At 50.8% G+C, this 15,950-nt stretch overlaps 1 protein-coding gene and 1 long non-coding RNA gene across 3 annotated transcripts; one reads left to right on the top strand and one right to left on the bottom strand.

Moving 5' to 3' along the window:
- Positions 1-1,153: 1,153 nt before the first annotated feature.
- SLC46A1 (solute carrier family 46 member 1) lies at positions 1,154-7,476 on the bottom strand. Its single transcript, XM_028521073.2, has 5 exons — positions 7,203-7,476; positions 5,969-6,821; positions 3,779-3,862; positions 2,276-2,432; positions 1,154-1,740 (listed from the first exon to the last, which is right to left on the bottom strand). Exons 1-5 carry the CDS (start codon positions 7,434-7,436, stop codon positions 1,701-1,703), a joined length of 1,368 nt encoding a protein of 455 aa, XP_028376874.1. The 5' UTR covers positions 7,437-7,476; the 3' UTR covers positions 1,154-1,700.
- LOC118502131 lies at positions 6,717-9,611 on the top strand. 2 transcript variants are annotated; one of them, XR_004904812.1, is made up of 2 exons: positions 6,717-6,804; positions 7,730-9,611. It is a non-coding gene; the product is annotated as an uncharacterized LOC118502131 (long non-coding RNA). The 2 variants fall into 2 exon arrangements; XR_004904813.1 differs by lacking the exon at positions 6,717-6,804 and adding an exon at positions 7,493-7,598.
- The last annotated feature ends 6,339 nt before the right edge of the window (positions 9,612-15,950 follow it).

The raw sequence follows: 15,950 nt of genomic DNA, 5'->3' as shown, positions 1-15,950 counted from the left end.
TCTCTCTAAAAGCAATGAAAAAATGTCCTCAGGAGAGGATTAAAAAAGAAAAGAAAGAAAAGTCCAGCCTAACTCATTTGTCCTCCCCCAGGCCCATGAAGAGAGGCATCTCATTTTAGGATGTATGAGGTGGAACAGATCTCAGAACAGCATCTAACCCAGTGTTGGCCAGCCATGAGGAGACAATGTGGGACATCGCTGACCCAGCCCTTCACAGAGGGGCTTACTCAAGGTCACCCGTGAGCCCAAGGCGGTGGCCCGAGGCCAGCCCAGAGCCTCCTCCCTCTGCTCCCCCGCCTTGTGCTGGGCTGGTCAGTGGAGGGCCCTCTCATTGCTTCAGTCTTCCATTGAGAGGGGACAGTGAGGTGGGAATCCAGACACAGGTCCAGGCTGTGGAGGCCACAGTTGACCCTGGTTTGCCCTAGGCTACCCCCATGTTGCCCGAGTGATTTCCAACCAGAAAACTGGCTGGCAGGGCTGGCGACAGAATGGGGTGGTGCAGGCGGTATGGGGCTGAGCTCTCCGGCAAGTCTGCTGGGAAGAGCCAAGTACCACCTGATGTGGGTCTGTCTGCAGGCTCATGGCCCTCTCATCAAAGCCGATGCCTTAATACTCAACCCAATTTTGCCTTTCAACTTCAGGTCCAGGCTTTCATTGTGCCCTAGAAATGGCCCCCTCATTCTTGGGGACCTGGGGCCCCTGGATCATGGGAGTCAGGCCCATCTCCAGGGTTCCATTGACTTACAGATGCACTCGGGGTGGTCTCAGCACAAGGCCCTGCTGAAATACCCAGCGATGGGAGGCGTTGGAGGGCTGAGCGATAAAAACCGAGTCTGCTGGGCTGTTGCAGCCAGAAGACTAGTTCAGGTGCCTTCGGGGAGCGGATCTCCAACTGACCCTCTGGAATGAGCGACCAGGGCTCTCTGCTTGGCTCCATGCAAGCCTGGCAGCGCTTCGCCCCCCAGCAGCTCAGAAGAGAATGGATATCGGATGAGGTCTGGGCTGGCCACGCTCAGTACCAATCCCAGGGCAGCTCAGGGGTTTCTGCTCGGCCCCACAGCTGCCTGTGTGACCTCTGGGGGGAAGACTGAGAACAGGAAAATAGAGGGCCCACAGCCCCATGCCGCGGGTGCCAGCAGATTCATACTTATACTTCCTTATACTGCTTTATTATGGTTGGTGCTGCAAGGCCCAGGGGGTTGGTTCCACCGAGCCAGTAGCCCTCCCCCTCCATTCCCACAAGCCTTCCTCCCCGCAAGGCACGTGTTGTTAAGGAGCGCTGGTGGCTGCCCACCGTGGACTGTGCACCGTGAGCTGTGGGTTCTGGGCGGAAGCAGAGATGCCAGCCCTCGAGCTTCAGCTGGCCCCTGAGGCATCACCTCCGTCAGGGCGTCTCCTCCCCCCGGAGGGCTTTATGTGATTGATGGCATAAAGGCTGGACAGAGCCCCATTCCAAAGGGCTCCCCCACTGCCTGCCCTGGAGTCAGACTGTCTGGGTCACAATCCTTGAGTCACAGGCTGGCACAGCTATGCGTGAGGTAGGGGCCCTGGTCTAGCTGGACCACCTTATCCAAGGTGACACTGCCTTTGAGGGGAGCCGCTGTGGGTGGGCCCGGTGCACACTTCCAGTTGGTCAGCGTTCACTTCGCTCCTCTTGCCCTCCGTCCTCGGGTCCAGGCCTATCAGGGGCTCTGGGGAAACTACTGGTATTCAGAGCGAGGATCAGCCTTTCCCAGCATCCTGTGAGAGACCAGAGAGGGTTCAGACACGAGGACCCTCACCTCCTGCAGAAGTGACACCGGCTGTACTGAGTGGGGTGACACAGCTATCCCCCTCCCGAGGCAGAGGGGGTAGAGTGTCCAGGGAAGAGGACTCTGGAAAGGGACTCCTAAGGCTTTGGGGGAAGAAGTCAGTGGGGCAGACTGGCCCGGGGCCCAGCCACCACCCGCCAAGGAAGCTCTCTGAGCTTCCCCTGAGCACATTTCTGTCACCATAACTCCACCTATAAAATGCAAATGGAGAACAGGAGGGAGAGAACAGCCTTGCTAAGAAGCAATGTTAGCCTGACCCCTTCCCTACTGCCCTTCTGCCCTGCCCTTGCGAAATGGCTCGCAGAGGACCAGACAACTGTCTGCAAGGGGAGAGTCAGGCTGGGACTGAAACACCACACAGGAAGGGTGCCAGGAACGAGGCAGCCGTTTCTGGTTGGGAGGAGAAGGAAGAGGAAACCTTTGGGATAAAGGGTGTTTGCGCTGGGGTCAGAGTCCCGTGTTACCAGATCAGGATGGCAGGGATGAAGAGGAGGCCAGCTCCCAGGAGGAAGGGGAACCCCTTCATGAAGTTCAGGGTGGCTGGGTAGAGCGAGTTGAAGATGCTGGAGGCCATCAGCATGGCCAAGTTGTTCATGCAGGCCACAGCAGAAAAGAGAGCACCTGTGAAGAGGTAAATATCAAGCTGCGGAGTCTGGAGGCCTAGGTGCAAATCCCGGCACCACTCACTACCTCACAGCTGTGCGACCTGGGACGGGCCACTCAGTCTCCCAGAGTCTCACCTTCCTCACCTACAAACCCAACACCCTGTGCCGGGATAAGGATTCAGTGAGGTTGTGTGTGGAAAGCACCTGGCACACAGAGGCCATGAAACAAAGGGCTGTTATTAAATCCATGTATTTCAAGTACATGTGACAGCTTCTAGCAAAAGCCTGAGAAAAATGGTTTTCAGTTTATCGCCTTCAGAATCATCTCCTGTCTGAGGTCAGTTGCCGGGCTAACTCCCAGTTCCAACACTCAGAGCTGTGTGGTCACTGAGCAAGTCACTTCTCCTTTTGGGTCTCTGTGCCCCTTCGATTAAATAAGGATGCTACCTATTTCATAGATTGTTGGCAACATGATATTCCCATCTGTAGCCCCTGTTACAGGGCCCGGCCCCCTGGAGGGAGCCAGTTAGTAAAGGCTGTTCTCTCTCGTTCCCCGCCCCCCCCCCCCCGGGCACCTCTGGGCACAGTGAAAGTGCCAGGTAAAAACTCATCAGGTCAATGAACGAAAGCACACGGGCCTGAGGACAACAGAACTGGCAGTGGGCTACAAATGGCACCAGGTCCTCCTTCTAGGGCAGATGGGGAAAAGGGGGTGGGCCAGGTGTTTCCCGATTGGGGTCTAAAGACCCAGAGGCCTGAGAAAAGCTATTTTTTATAGATATCCAGGCAGAACATTAAACGGTCAGACTGTCGGAGCTGGAAGGGCCTGCGGGTGTCATCAAGGGCACACTACCCATGCACAGAGGAGGACACAGGCCCCGGGCGAGGGAAAGGCCCCGCCTAAGGTCGCATGGCCAGTGTGGGACAGAGCCAGGGCTAACATCCAGAACCCAAGGGCAGCAGGTTCTGCTGCTCTTAAATACAAACCTGGGTTTGCATGCTAGCTCCACCTCTTACTGAGCGACCTCAGGTGAGTCCATTTAGCCCTCTGGGCCTCTGCTTCCTCACTGGTCACTTGTGGACAATGAAACCTACACCACAACATTGTTTGCTCCCTCTGAGCTTACACGCTCCAACACTAGTGAAGCAGGGAATTCTGGAATCACCTCAGCCATTTTACAGACGGAAAAGCAGAGGTCTGGAGAGGGCAAATCCTCTTCTTTGGTTACCCCAGATGAACGGTACTGTGCTCTGCTCACTGCAGACCCCAACCCTGCGCCCCCCCCCCCCCGCCAGCCCGGGGCACCCTGTTCAGGGACGGTGCAGCACAAGCAGCCAGAGGTAGTTGGCCGTGACACTCACCCTGCTCTGACCTGCTCACCAGCTTGGAGAGCTTGGCCCGGACAATGGGTGTGATGAGTAAGGACAGGAAGAGGAGCCCGTACCCTGTGGAGAAATGACCGTCAGGAAAATGGGGTCAGGGCAAGGGCTGTCCACACTAGATGTAGCAGAGCACCTGCACACACCCTAGCTGGGACTCAGCGTAGACACAGAAAGAACTTTCATGATGGCGAAGGACACAGTGACTAAGGAGCAATGGAGCCTACCCTTCTCAAGCTTTGGCCTGCCTGCTACATCTTTTATGAATGAACACTGATTCCCCACCAATGACGTTCTTGCCAGAACACCTCCTGTGGTCCTAGCAGGTGTCACCCACACAGCAGAGAGATGGCAGAGCACGGAAAACAAGAGGCAGCCCCAAGTTCAAAACCTGCACCATTGCTTGCTAACTGTGTGGCCTTGGGCCTGACTCCCACCTTTAAAAAGATAGCAAGGCCTTCACCACAGGATGATTCTGGGGTGTAGGAGGCTGGATAATGGCCCGGGACATAGATCCTAATCCCTGGAATCTATAAATGTTGCCTCATTTGGCAAATGGGTCTTTGCAGATGTGATCAAGTTAAGGATCTGGAGATGAGGAGATTATCCTGGACAATCAGGCTGGGCTCTAAATGATTCTTTATAAGAAGGAAGCAAAGGAAGATTTGGCACAGACAGAACAGAGGAGAAGGCAACACGACTACAGAGACAGAGATCACGGGGATGCAGTCGGAAGCCGAGGAATCTGGCAGCCCCCCGAAGCTGGAGGAGGTGAGGGTGATTCCCTTCGAGAACCTCTGACAGGAACGTGGCCCTGCTGACACCTTGATTTCGGCCCAGGGACATAGATTCTTGACTTCCTGCCTCCAGAACTGTGAGAAAATACATTTCTGTTGTTTTAAGCCACTGAATTTGTGGTAATTTGTTACAGCAGCCCTAGAAAATGGATACATCAGAAAACACCCTGAAGAGCACCACACAGCAAGCACGCGCTCAAAGCAAGTTCCATTTCACTTAGCATTTTGCCCCTGTTTCCTTCGTAACCATCTCTTGCCCTTGTGTGACTGCTGCCTCCTCGGTTACACTGCAAGCCCCTAGAGCAGTGCGTGCCACAAGAATTTTCAAAGCACGCACGACCTGACTGTTTAGTCAGGGGCACTGACCTCTTTCCCCTTAGGTTGCCAAATTGAACAATGACGACAGCCAACACAATAGCTGGCCAGTGTGAATGAACCACAATTATACCTAGTTTTTTTTTTGTCAGATTGGCAAAAAAGCATATTTTTTTTGGTGTGCTGAAGAATTTTAGCAATTAGTTTATGTGTGCCATGAGATGAAAAAAAAAGATTGAAAATCGCTGCCTTAGAGGATAGTGGCTCCTCCAAAGTGGATATACAATGAGGCACCCTAGGGCCCTTCAGCTGTCAGGCCCCCAAATCCCACTCTGCTGAGGCTCCCCAGAGAGGTGACAGCATCTTTATCATCTCAGCAGCCCTGAGGGCTTTGAGCCCAGCACCGAGTCCGTGGGAGACACAGTGGGCCAGGGAGAAAGGCACCTGGTCCCCTTCGGCCTCACTGTGCAGGCAAGCAGCCAAATTAATAAATCTGTGATTACTGAATGGCTGACTTTGTACACAGTTTAGAGCTTCATTAAAATAAATCTGTCCCTTTAAAAAAAAGTTAACTTCCTCATCCCCAGCTGCCCCTCTCCCACCAAAAAGGGGAAGAAATAATGCAAGCAGGAATTTGACTGTCTATGGTAGGAGAAGACCGGATTTTTCAAAACCAAAGAAGCTGACCAAGGATATCGGAGGTAGGTCCTATGATTATCGGAGAAGTGAGTATTAAGACACTAATGGCATGGACTTTGTCTAAGAACACCACGAATGCAGGAAGGCCAAGGAGTGAAGCAATTAGCGGATGACCCATACTTTTGCCTGCTGCTCTATCTTACTAACAATATGTATGATTGATCATGCAGATTACTTTGGCTATTGAAGTTTTATATTTTATGTATAACAAAGATGCCATTTTTACAAGCTTCTTACTTGTCTTCCTTCCAATGCAGGCTAGGAACACAACGTTTCCAAGCGCATGAACCAGCAAGTAGTTGGTCCCCAATTTTCACCCAGCACCTCTGGGACAAACTGTCCCTGAGCCCACACACATTACCTGTGAACATAAGAGGGGTGTTGGTAGCAAATGCAAAGAACACCATCCCCAGGATGTTAAAGGCCAAGCCAATCTCAGCCACCCAGGTGTCGTCCAGGCAGGTTTGCAGAAGCCGCAGGCCCAGCAGGCTGGTGAAATATGGGAGGTGCCTAGCTGCAGAACCGTAGCCTATCAGCTTGGAGTCCCAGCAGAGGGGTCTGCTCAGCTCGTAGATGGTCAGGATGTCCTGGGCCCCAAAGTGCACAGTGATCACTACGAAGATGACCAGTGAGTACAGGGCTAAATGCTTCCTGGACTTCTCCGGGGCCGGAGCCATGTAGAGCTGGACAATGGATCGATGGTGACGGAGCGTGAAGAGCCGGGCAGGTGTTGGCTCCTTCAGTGTCTCACCAAAGCAGAAAGCGGCGTAGAAAGCCATGAATATCAGCAAGGCCAAGGCCAGCCAGAAGGGGTTGGCATAACCCTGGGCGTGGAGCCAGTAGCCCCCAAGGAGGCTTGCCAGCATCCCCGCCACCCCGATGCACGCTTCCAGCAGGGCCATTCGGATGGTTCGGCTGTGGTGGGAGCTGACATCTGCCACAGAGGCAAAGCCAGCAGCCAGGAGGCCACTGAAGTCACCAAGGAGGGCACAAAGGATGCGGCCCAGCACGAAGAAGCCAACGTGTAGCTGCAGCTGCACCACAAAGATGGACACCAGGGCCTGGACCAACAAGCCCAGCGAGGCCAGCACCAGCAGCGGGCGACGGCCCACACAGTCGCTCCACGAACCCAGCAGGGTGGACGAGAAGAGCCCCACCAGGAAGCCGCCCACATTCATGTAGAGCGTCCAGTGGGAGGTAAGGGTCTCCACTTCCTGTGGGGGCATGAGTCTTACCAGGGTGTTTGTCCTCCCTCTGGATTTACCCTCCCTCTGTCCCCCGCCCAACCCCCACCACCCTGGGAGATAAGGGGATAAGGGCTTCCTTTGAAGGCTTTCGGTGCAACTCTCAAACACTGGCCCTGGAAGGGACTTGCGGGAACTGGACCTAGGTCCCTTCCCTTACTTTTACCCCCTTTCGTTAACTCCCAAGGCCGGAGGAACTTGCATCCCCATACTGCAGGCCTCGGTCTCGACCACTACCGAATACTCAAAACCCCCTTGGAAGCCCCACCTTCACGCACGCCCCGCCCAGCAGCTGCCCCCACCCTTGGCTCAGGGCCGGCTCCCTGCTTCCGCCGCCGACGCCGCCGCTACCTGCACGATGGGGTTCAGGCTGTGGTTGCTGCAGCCACCTCTGTCGTGGGTGCCATTGTAGCCGAGGTCGGCACTGAAGCGGTACCAGAGGTACTGCGTGGTGAGCGGGCCCTGCAGGACCAAGGCGAAGTTGGCAAGGAAGATGAGCGGCTCCACCGGGCCGCGGAACAGCACTCTAGGCGCGGGGAGGACGCGGGTTTCTCCCGGGAAGCTCGCGCGCCGCTCCATGCGCATGCACCACAGGGCAGCTGCGAGCGGGGACGACGGGGCTTTCTGCGCCTGCGCCAGGCGTCTGTTCCCTTTTTAAAGTCCAGCCAGGCGGGTCCAGGGCCTCTGTCCCACTCATTCTCTCTCCGCCCTGCCTGGACAGGCGAGGTCCAGCGCCCAGCTCACAAGGTGACCTTACCTGTCAACTGTGCAGCCCTCCTGCCCAGGCTCAGAAACACTCAGACCAATATTTAACATTTATTGATCGTTCACGGTGTACTGGGCACTGTACTAAACTGAGTGCTTTAATCTCCCAACAGCCCTATAGGCTAGCGGCTATGAGTGATCCCAACCTGGGGATGAGATAACAAGGACGTGGGGCCCTCAAGGCTCAAGCGAAAAAGCACGTGTCTTCTGATACCCCTGCTGATATTCTGCGCTGTAACTCAGAGTAGGTCAGAGTGCACCCTCGAGCTTTATTTACTGACTCTGTTCCATTACATAGGCTCTGCTGCTATCTGAGACATGCCCCTTACCTCCCTGTGCCTCAGTTTCATCATCTTTAACATGGAGATGCTAATAGAACTTGCCTCAAAGAGTTGCTGTGGAAGAATGGTGTCTGGTACACTGTAAGTGCTATTATTGTTACTAACAGGCTCTCACTAGCTCTGCTCCTGCCCCAGGATCTTTTCCTGGGAAGTTTGCCTTGCTTTGGGCCTGCGGTCTGGCTCTGAGATGCCCTCAGAGAGGAGGAACCAGAGAAGACTGGGAAGGCCCTGGAGGCTGTTGGGGGGTGGGCCTATGTTCCTAGGAGCTCCCACTATAGGAATTGGGCCAGAAGGCAGTCAGACCTCCTGTCTGGGCCTGTTTTGTTGCCTGTAAAAGGGAACAGCATTATCTGCCTTTCTCCCTTATTTTTTCATCCATTGCATTTATTGAGTACCCTTTACATGGTGGGGACCATGCTCAGGGACCTCTGGGAACACAGCTCAGACAGAGCCCTTACCAGGCCCTGTAGTTTCTAGAACAGTGAGGGAGAGACATCAAAGAACCCACCAGTCCAGGAAAGATTTCAATTGCGGCAAGTGCTTTAAGGAGAGGAGCTGTGGGACTCCAAGTGTTTTTTAAAAATAAAGAAAAGAACAACTAAGACTGAGGGACATAAGACCAAGGTCAGTCAGCTGGGAATGGGTGTGACTCGTCCCAGAATAGAGCCCACTAGACCAGAGGCCTCTACTACCTCCTTTAAAACCTAGTTATGGTCAGGTCACCGCTCTGCTCAGAACCATCCAGTGGTTTCCATTTAATCCAGTGAAAGCCAAGTCGCTAGGATGGCTCTAAGACAGTGTGCCTTCTCTCCATCCCTCCCACTCCCTTTGCTCTAGCTACCCTGGCCTCCTTGCTCCCACTCCAGCTTCTCCAGCGGTCTCCTGCCTCAGGGCCTTTGTGTCTGCTGTTCCCTCTAACTGGGATGCTTTCTCCCAGATATCCACCTGATGACAGGGGCTTTGTTTTCTTCACTGCTGCATCTCCACTACCTAGAAAACTGCCTGGCACATGGTAGATGTTCAGAAAGTGGTACTTGAATGAATAAATGAACCCCTCAAGGAGAAAGGATTTCCTGGCTGGAGCCCCAGAGCACAAGGAGAGGCTTGCCTGTGTGGAGCTACCTATGGAGGCCAGAGTCCAAGAATCTAGGCACAGAAGAAAGCCGAGAGATCACATCTTTGCTTGCGTGCCCTTCTAAAAGATGAGGAAATTGAGGTCCAGAGAGAGAAGTGACTTTTTCCAGGAAAAGCTAAACATTTCTGCCCTTTCAAATCCTTAAAGGAAAGAAGTGATTGAAAAATAAAACATCAGAATTAGAAACCTAAATTAAAAGGCAAATAACAAACGAAATAGCCCTTTAAAATATGACAAAGGGTAAGTATTTTACTTATATTTGACAACAACTTAAGATCTCTCCCCCATCCATCAACAACTGGATAAAAAAGCTAAACACCGAGAGGTTGAAACACAGAACCAAGTAGGAGACTCACATGTGAGCTCTTCTCCCTCTTCCCAATAATAAAGGAAATACTTAATAAAGCAAATGTGCCTTTGCTTTTGTTCTTTGTGGCCAACACATTAGAAGAGATTTAATTTTAAATGAGAATGCCCAAGGCTGGTAAGGCTTGCATCAAACACACATCGCTGAGGAAGTGCCAATGTACCTTTCAGGAAAGAGTTTGGTAGCATTGCATCAAAACCTTTAAGTTCTTGGGCAAGAAGGGGAAGGGTCAAGTCAAGGGGCATATACAAAAGACTCATGGACAAAGATGGGGGCGTTGATAGAAAGTGGAAGTTGGGGGGTGGATAAGGTAGGGGAGAGTAATGGAGGGAAAATGGGGACAACTGTAATTGAAGCACAATAAATTTTTTTTAAAAACCCTTAAGTTCGCTAATTCCTTTGATTCTCTATCCCAGGGGAATAATCTGAATAACAGAGAAAAGCCTTATGTGCCAAGATGGTCTCCATAACATTACTGACAATAGTAAAAATAAATGCAGACCAAAGGGAGATGGTGGAGTAAATTATAATAGATCCATTCAATGGATGCTAACCATTAAAACAATATATTCAAAGAGAGTGTAATAATATAGAAAACTGTTTGTCATTACTTTTTTCATTTTTTAAAAGATTTTATTTACTTATTTTTAGAGAGAGGGGAAGGGAAGGGAAAAGAGGAACAGATGTGAGAGAGAAACATCAATTGATTGTCTCTTGTAAGTGCCCCAACCGTGCCCTGACTGGGGACTGAACCCACAATCCAGGCATGTGCCCCAACTGGGAATCAAACCCTTTGCTGTGGAGGACGATGCATATGCCCAGCCAACTGAGTCACACCAATCAGGGCTATGTCATCACTTTTATGTGAAATAAAAAACAGAGGACTTTTATTATTCAGCCGTGAAAGAGAATGACATCTTGCCATTTATGACAACATGTATTAACCTAGAAGGTATTATGCTAAGTGAAATAACTCAGAGAAAGACAAACACTGTATAATTTCACTTATGTGTGGAATCTAAAAAGCTAAACAAATCAACAAACAACACAAGTAGACTCATAGATACAGAGAACAAACTGATAGTTGCTAGAGGTTTGGGTGGTGGTGGGTGGGCAAAACGGTGATGGGGATTAAGAGGTACAAACTTATAAATTTATAAGTCATGGGGATGTAAAGTACAGCATAGGGAATATAGTCAATAATATCGCAACAACTTTGTACAGGGACAGATGGGTAACTAGGCTTCTTGTGGTGATCACTTCATAAGGCACAAAGGTACATAAATATCAAATCGCCATGTTGTACACTTGAAACTAACGTAATATTGTATGCCAACTATATTATAATTAAAAAGAGTTTTAAATTTGAAAATGAAAAAAGCCAGAGGACTTTTTGTTCATACTGCAAGCTTATAGGTACAGCAAAGAATGGTACTGAGGAAAGGCTGGGAGACACTGCACCAAGTATTACCAGAGGTTCTACCTGGGTGATGGAGTGAGATTTTTTCTTCTTTTAAAAAAAATATTTTCAACTCTCCTAATATAAACAACCTATCTTTATCATAGAAACTATAAAAATGTTTAAAATCTGAAGATGTCTGTCTACTTGACACCTATTCTGACTCAGTTGCTAAAGACCAGTGTTCTGGAGACATCAGTTGCGGCGGACTTCATTACCAGGCACTGTGTGAGTCCCACCTTTGCTGCTCACCACAGCCTTATTATGATAAGGTATCCATGGTTCAGGGAGAGGCAGGAAAATGCTCTTTCGTACTCTGGGTATAGTTTTCTCCATATACCTGTTTGCTGCTCCCTGGATCCCAAGATTAGTAGTATATGTTAGTCCCTTTGCCAGGAACTCTTTTCCCATCTTGTGTGGCCTATTCAACACCTATTTAACCTTCAAGACCCACTGCTGTGTCATACTTCTAGGCAGAATTAGTCATTGTGTCATATGTCTCCACACTACTGTGTTCATACATTTAACCCCAGTTTGATACGTATCCTGATTATAAATATGTTTTTAGCCCTGGCTGGTGGGGCTCAGTGGATTGAGCACTGGCCTGCGAAGCAAAGTATCACTGGTTCAATTCCCAGTCAGAGCACATGCGTGGGTTGTGGGCCAGGTCCCCAGTAGGGGGGCGTGCGAGAGGCAACCACACATTGATGCTTCTCCGCCTTTCTTTCTCCCAACCTCCCTTCTAAAAATAAATAAATAAAATCTAAAAAAAAAAAAAAAACAGAACAAAACAAAATACGGTTTCACAGGTTTGTCTCCTCCCAACCCATGTCCATATCCTACCTCCAGACTTGAGGGCAGGAACCATGTTTTATTCACCTCATGTCTCCTGGCAACAGGCCTGGCATGCAATAAGATGAAATGATTTGATGGCATGCACCCGCCCCAGTTAATTGATTGCAGTTTCCTGGATTGCTGCATTGAGATGAGTTATTTCCCTGGCTTGGTGGGAAAGGAGTCCTGGAACTGTTGGTTATGTCTGCCATGGTCTCAGGACTGAAAAGTACTGGCACTAATGACAGTGTTGTCCAACCCTGGAATATGTGCTCAGTGAGTTTTGTTGAAAAGCTCTGAGGAAGAGCTTGGGAACTATAATGGCTCCTTCTCTCCCAGTTGGGTAATGCCCGTGGAAGACTGCCTTCACAGCCTCTGTGAGAGAGGTGATTGCAGCATGGCCTCCTCACTCAGATGGCAGTCTTATAATAGCTTACACCCAAAGCCTGTGCTTGCTTTCGGCACGTGGCCAACCACAGCTTTTAAACTGCTGACTGTGTTTTGGGATATTAAGAGGAAGGGAAGAGGCCCTGGCCAGGTAGCTCAGTTGGCCAGAGTGTCACCTTGATTCTCCAGGTTTGCGGGTCTCTCTCCCTCTCCCTACTTCTCTCTTTCTCTCTAAAATCAACCAATATGAGGAAGGGAAGAGAGAGCATGAGGGGAAAGCCAAGTCCTGTTTTTTGTTGCTTTCTGACATGCCAACTGTAAAAGTCAAAGTGGCATTCATGTCACAAGTAAGGGTGTTCTAGCCCTGAAGTGGACGCTGCAGTTATGTCCACCTTACTGCGAGACTTGAGCCAAATCTCTTTTTGGCCTTCGTTTTCTCATCTGTGAAACAATCTCCAGCCTCTGTTTCCTGGTCTATGAAAAATGATGGAATAATGTCTACTACCCATAGGATGGGTATTAGGGTCAAATGAGAAAGTGCATGTGGCTTTGAGCTTTTTGTGGCGTGTCCAGATGCCAGAGGTGGTGGTTGCTGTTGAGCTGAACTTGAAGGTGGGAGGGATTTCACCAGAAAGAAGCGTCACTGTACAAGATGAAGGTCAGAGAGACACTATGTCCAAGGTGAGCCTTGGAGAGGAAGGCTGTCGGAATCCAGAGACATGAAGGACTGGAGATGCAGCTCCCCAACCACGCGTCCCACAGGGAGAGTCCCCAAACCACTTCCTGTCTTGGGGCTCCTACCTGTGCTTTTGGTTTAAACATTTTGTCCTTTTTTTTTTAATCCTCACCCAAGTATATGTTTATTGATTTTAGAAAAAGAAGAAAGGTGGGGTGGGGCTGGGGAGAGAAAGAAAAAAAAACAGCTTTATGAAAGAGAAACATCTATTAGTTTTCTACCTATGCACCCCAACCAGGAATTGAACCTGCAACCTAGGTATATGCCCTGACTGGGAATCAAACATGCAACCTTTTGGTGTACAGGACAATCCCTGTACCCAGCCAGGGCTACCCAGCCAGGGCTAAACGTGTTGTCCTTGACAGAGCCTTCTCATCTCTCTGGCCCTGCATCCATTCCTTCAGCACCCGCTGCTTGCCAGGCCCACTCCTAGGACATGGGGTTGCAGACAAAAGCTTACACAATCCCTTCCTCAAGGAGTTCCCAGGCCAGGGTTACACAAACCCAAAATACAACAATAAAAGTATACAATAGCTTAAATCAGTTCAGAGTGTCCTCAAGAGGAAGTAAAAAATATTCGCAGCCGAGGAGCTGAATTTTGAAGCATGAGCCGATGAAGGAGTTACCAGAAAGAAGAAATGGAGAAGGGCTTCCTGTGCCACGGGAAAGGCGGGTCCGTGTAATTATCCTGTGAATAGCACAGTTCAACAGCACTGTAGTGCATGTGTTAAACTGTGTTAGCTTGTTCCATGTAAATGTTTAAAATATTCTGTAAAAACCGGTCTTGGCAAGTGTTCACTTCTACTTTACCAGGATCAAATAAGAGAAGTGGCCCAGGCCTCTTGACCTCTCCAGGAGGCCCCGCAGGAGCTCCTTGGGGCTGACGCAGTTTGGGAGTGACAGTGGGGGTAACATGTAGGAATTCTCGGGAAGAACATCTTTTAGTCAGGTCCTCCCTCCAGTGCCAGGCTCAGAACCCCAGCTGGGAGGGTTGGTCTGGAGCACCTGGTTTTCCCAAGGGCAGCAGGGAACTAAACACGATGGATGCTGGGGCGAGAGCCCGCAGTCTGTTCACAGGCTGTGAGGGCCACGTGGCCCATCCAGAGCCACCATTCCCCGTCCCAGGGAAATGGGCAACGGAATTCCAGGTCAGAAAGGTGCTGGGTAAGCCAGGAGTCGGAGCCCAGGGAAGGAGACGCTTCGGCGGTATTTTCTCCATGCACAAGGGAAGCCGCCACTGAGAAGTGCTGTACAGGCCCGAAAGTGCTTGCAGCGCTGTCAGCCGGGCTCTGCCTCCCTTCCTGCGTGGTGTTCCTATACTCTATTTCCCCATGCTGATCAGGTGAACGTGTCATTGCTCTAAAATCCTCAACTGAGGATATGTGTACTGATTTCAGAGTGGAAGGGGGGAGAGAGAGAGAGAGAGAGAGAAACACTGATTGAGAGAAAACATTGATCAGTTGCCCCCTCTTATGTGCCCCAACCGGGGATCGAACCTGCAACCTTTTGCTGTACAGGACGGTGCTCCAACCAATGGAGCCACACAGCCAGAGCTAAATATCTTCTTTTTATAGCTGTGTCGATAGTGTTCGTTAATTGGCTTCCATTGAGGGAACTGCTCTGTGCTAGCCATTTCACAAGTATGATCTCTTGTCCTCAGGACAACCCAGTGAGAGAAGAATTGTCACCCCCATTTCGCACCTGGGGAAATTGGAGAGGTCATGTGACTTACCCAAAGACGCATGGCCACAGAGCAGGGAACTGGCTGGAGTGGTGTCTGTCCCGCTGCCCAGCCTCGACGCAGTCTACTCTCACAGACACACGCCCTGTGGGCTGCATGTGGCCACAGGTGTATTTTGCTCGATTCACACAGTATTTAAAAAAAACCAAAAACAGTTGGCTCACAGCACATTTTAAAGTTTGAATTAGTTGCCAACATTTACCCATGGGAAGAGTCACATGAAAATTCAGATGCCTGGATTCTCCTGAAAACCCAGAAATCGTGGCAGCGCCCACACAAGCCCATGCCTGGCTGAAGCTGGAAGGGACTACCCCCTGCCTGGAGGTGGGACGCATGGTCTCCAGTTCACCGCTCCCCCACCACTCCCCTCGACTCAAATAAAAACCGCCTGGCCCTGTAGGCTGTGGAGCTCACTGCCCCTTCTCCGGGCTCTGCTGCTGCCTGGGAATAGCATCCCGAACTTTCCACAGGGAAAGTGCTGAGGCTGTGTGAATGTAAAGCAGGTGGAATCGCTGTGACATTGTGCCAAGCTGCTACTCCAAGGGTCTGAAACACATTGTTTCCTCTCACATGAGGTTGATTTAATTCGCTCTGATCTAATCACCCGAGTTTCCAATCCAGTGTTGCTATACCTCATAGCAATGGAGAAAGCGTGTGAAGCCAGAGAAGTCAGCAGGGACCGGATGATGCCTCCGGGGAGTCCAGTGGGGCTCTTACTGAGCCTGAGGTGTTTGTGTGACATCCTGGTGGGGAATCCCATGAGCATCTGTGCCCAGGGCTCAGGAAAGGTGGGGCTGGGAGTCATCCACATATGTGTGCTAGAGTCATAGGAGTGGACAGATGAGAAGTGACATGGAGCCTGGGCAGGGGTCAGTGAGGAGCACAGTTGATTCAGATGGACAGAGAACGCAGAGCAGGCAGAGCGGGAGGGGAGAAGAAGCAGGAAAGAGCAACTGAAGCCAAGAGAACAGAATTTGCAGGCAAGGGGGTGACATACCGGTCACTAAAGAGAGGTCTGGGGAAGCACTGGCAATTGAGGGGCAGGGCTGGGCACCCGGGAGTTTTCACAAGTGAGATGAGAGAGGGAAAACACAGAAATCAAATCTGAGGCCTGGCAGGTGTGGCTCAGTTGGTTGGGGCGTCGTCCCATAAACTGAAAGGTCGCGGGTTCGATTCTCGGTTGAGGCACAAGCCTGGGTTGAAAGTTTGGTCCGCTGTCAGGCAGCAAGCGAGAGGCAGCGGATCCCTGTTTCCCCTCACATCGGTGTTTCTCTCCCTGTCTGTCTCCCTCCCTCCCCCCCTCTCTAAATATGTCCTTGGGTGAGAATATAAAA

Source organism: Phyllostomus discolor, chromosome 8 (genome assembly GCF_004126475.2).
Source record: "Phyllostomus discolor isolate MPI-MPIP mPhyDis1 chromosome 8, mPhyDis1.pri.v3, whole genome shotgun sequence".
NCBI lineage: Eukaryota > Metazoa > Chordata > Mammalia > Chiroptera > Phyllostomidae > Phyllostomus > Phyllostomus discolor.
This window is presented reverse-complemented; position numbering and strand designations above follow the sequence as displayed.

Excerpts from the sequence above, each read along its gene's own strand:
- SLC46A1 (XM_028521073.2), bottom strand. The coding sequence starts at position 7,436 with ATGCGCATGGAGCGGCGCGCGAGCTTCCCGGGAGAAACCCGCGTCCTC. Across the intron at positions 6,822-7,202 it reads GCCTGAACCCCATCGTGCAG|GAAGTGGAGACCCTTACCTC; the intron begins GTAGCGGCGGCG and ends ATGCCCCCACAG. Across the intron at positions 2,433-3,778 it reads GGTGAGCAGGTCAGAGCAGG|GTGCTCTCTTTTCTGCTGTG; the intron begins GTGAGTGTCACG and ends ACCTCTTCACAG.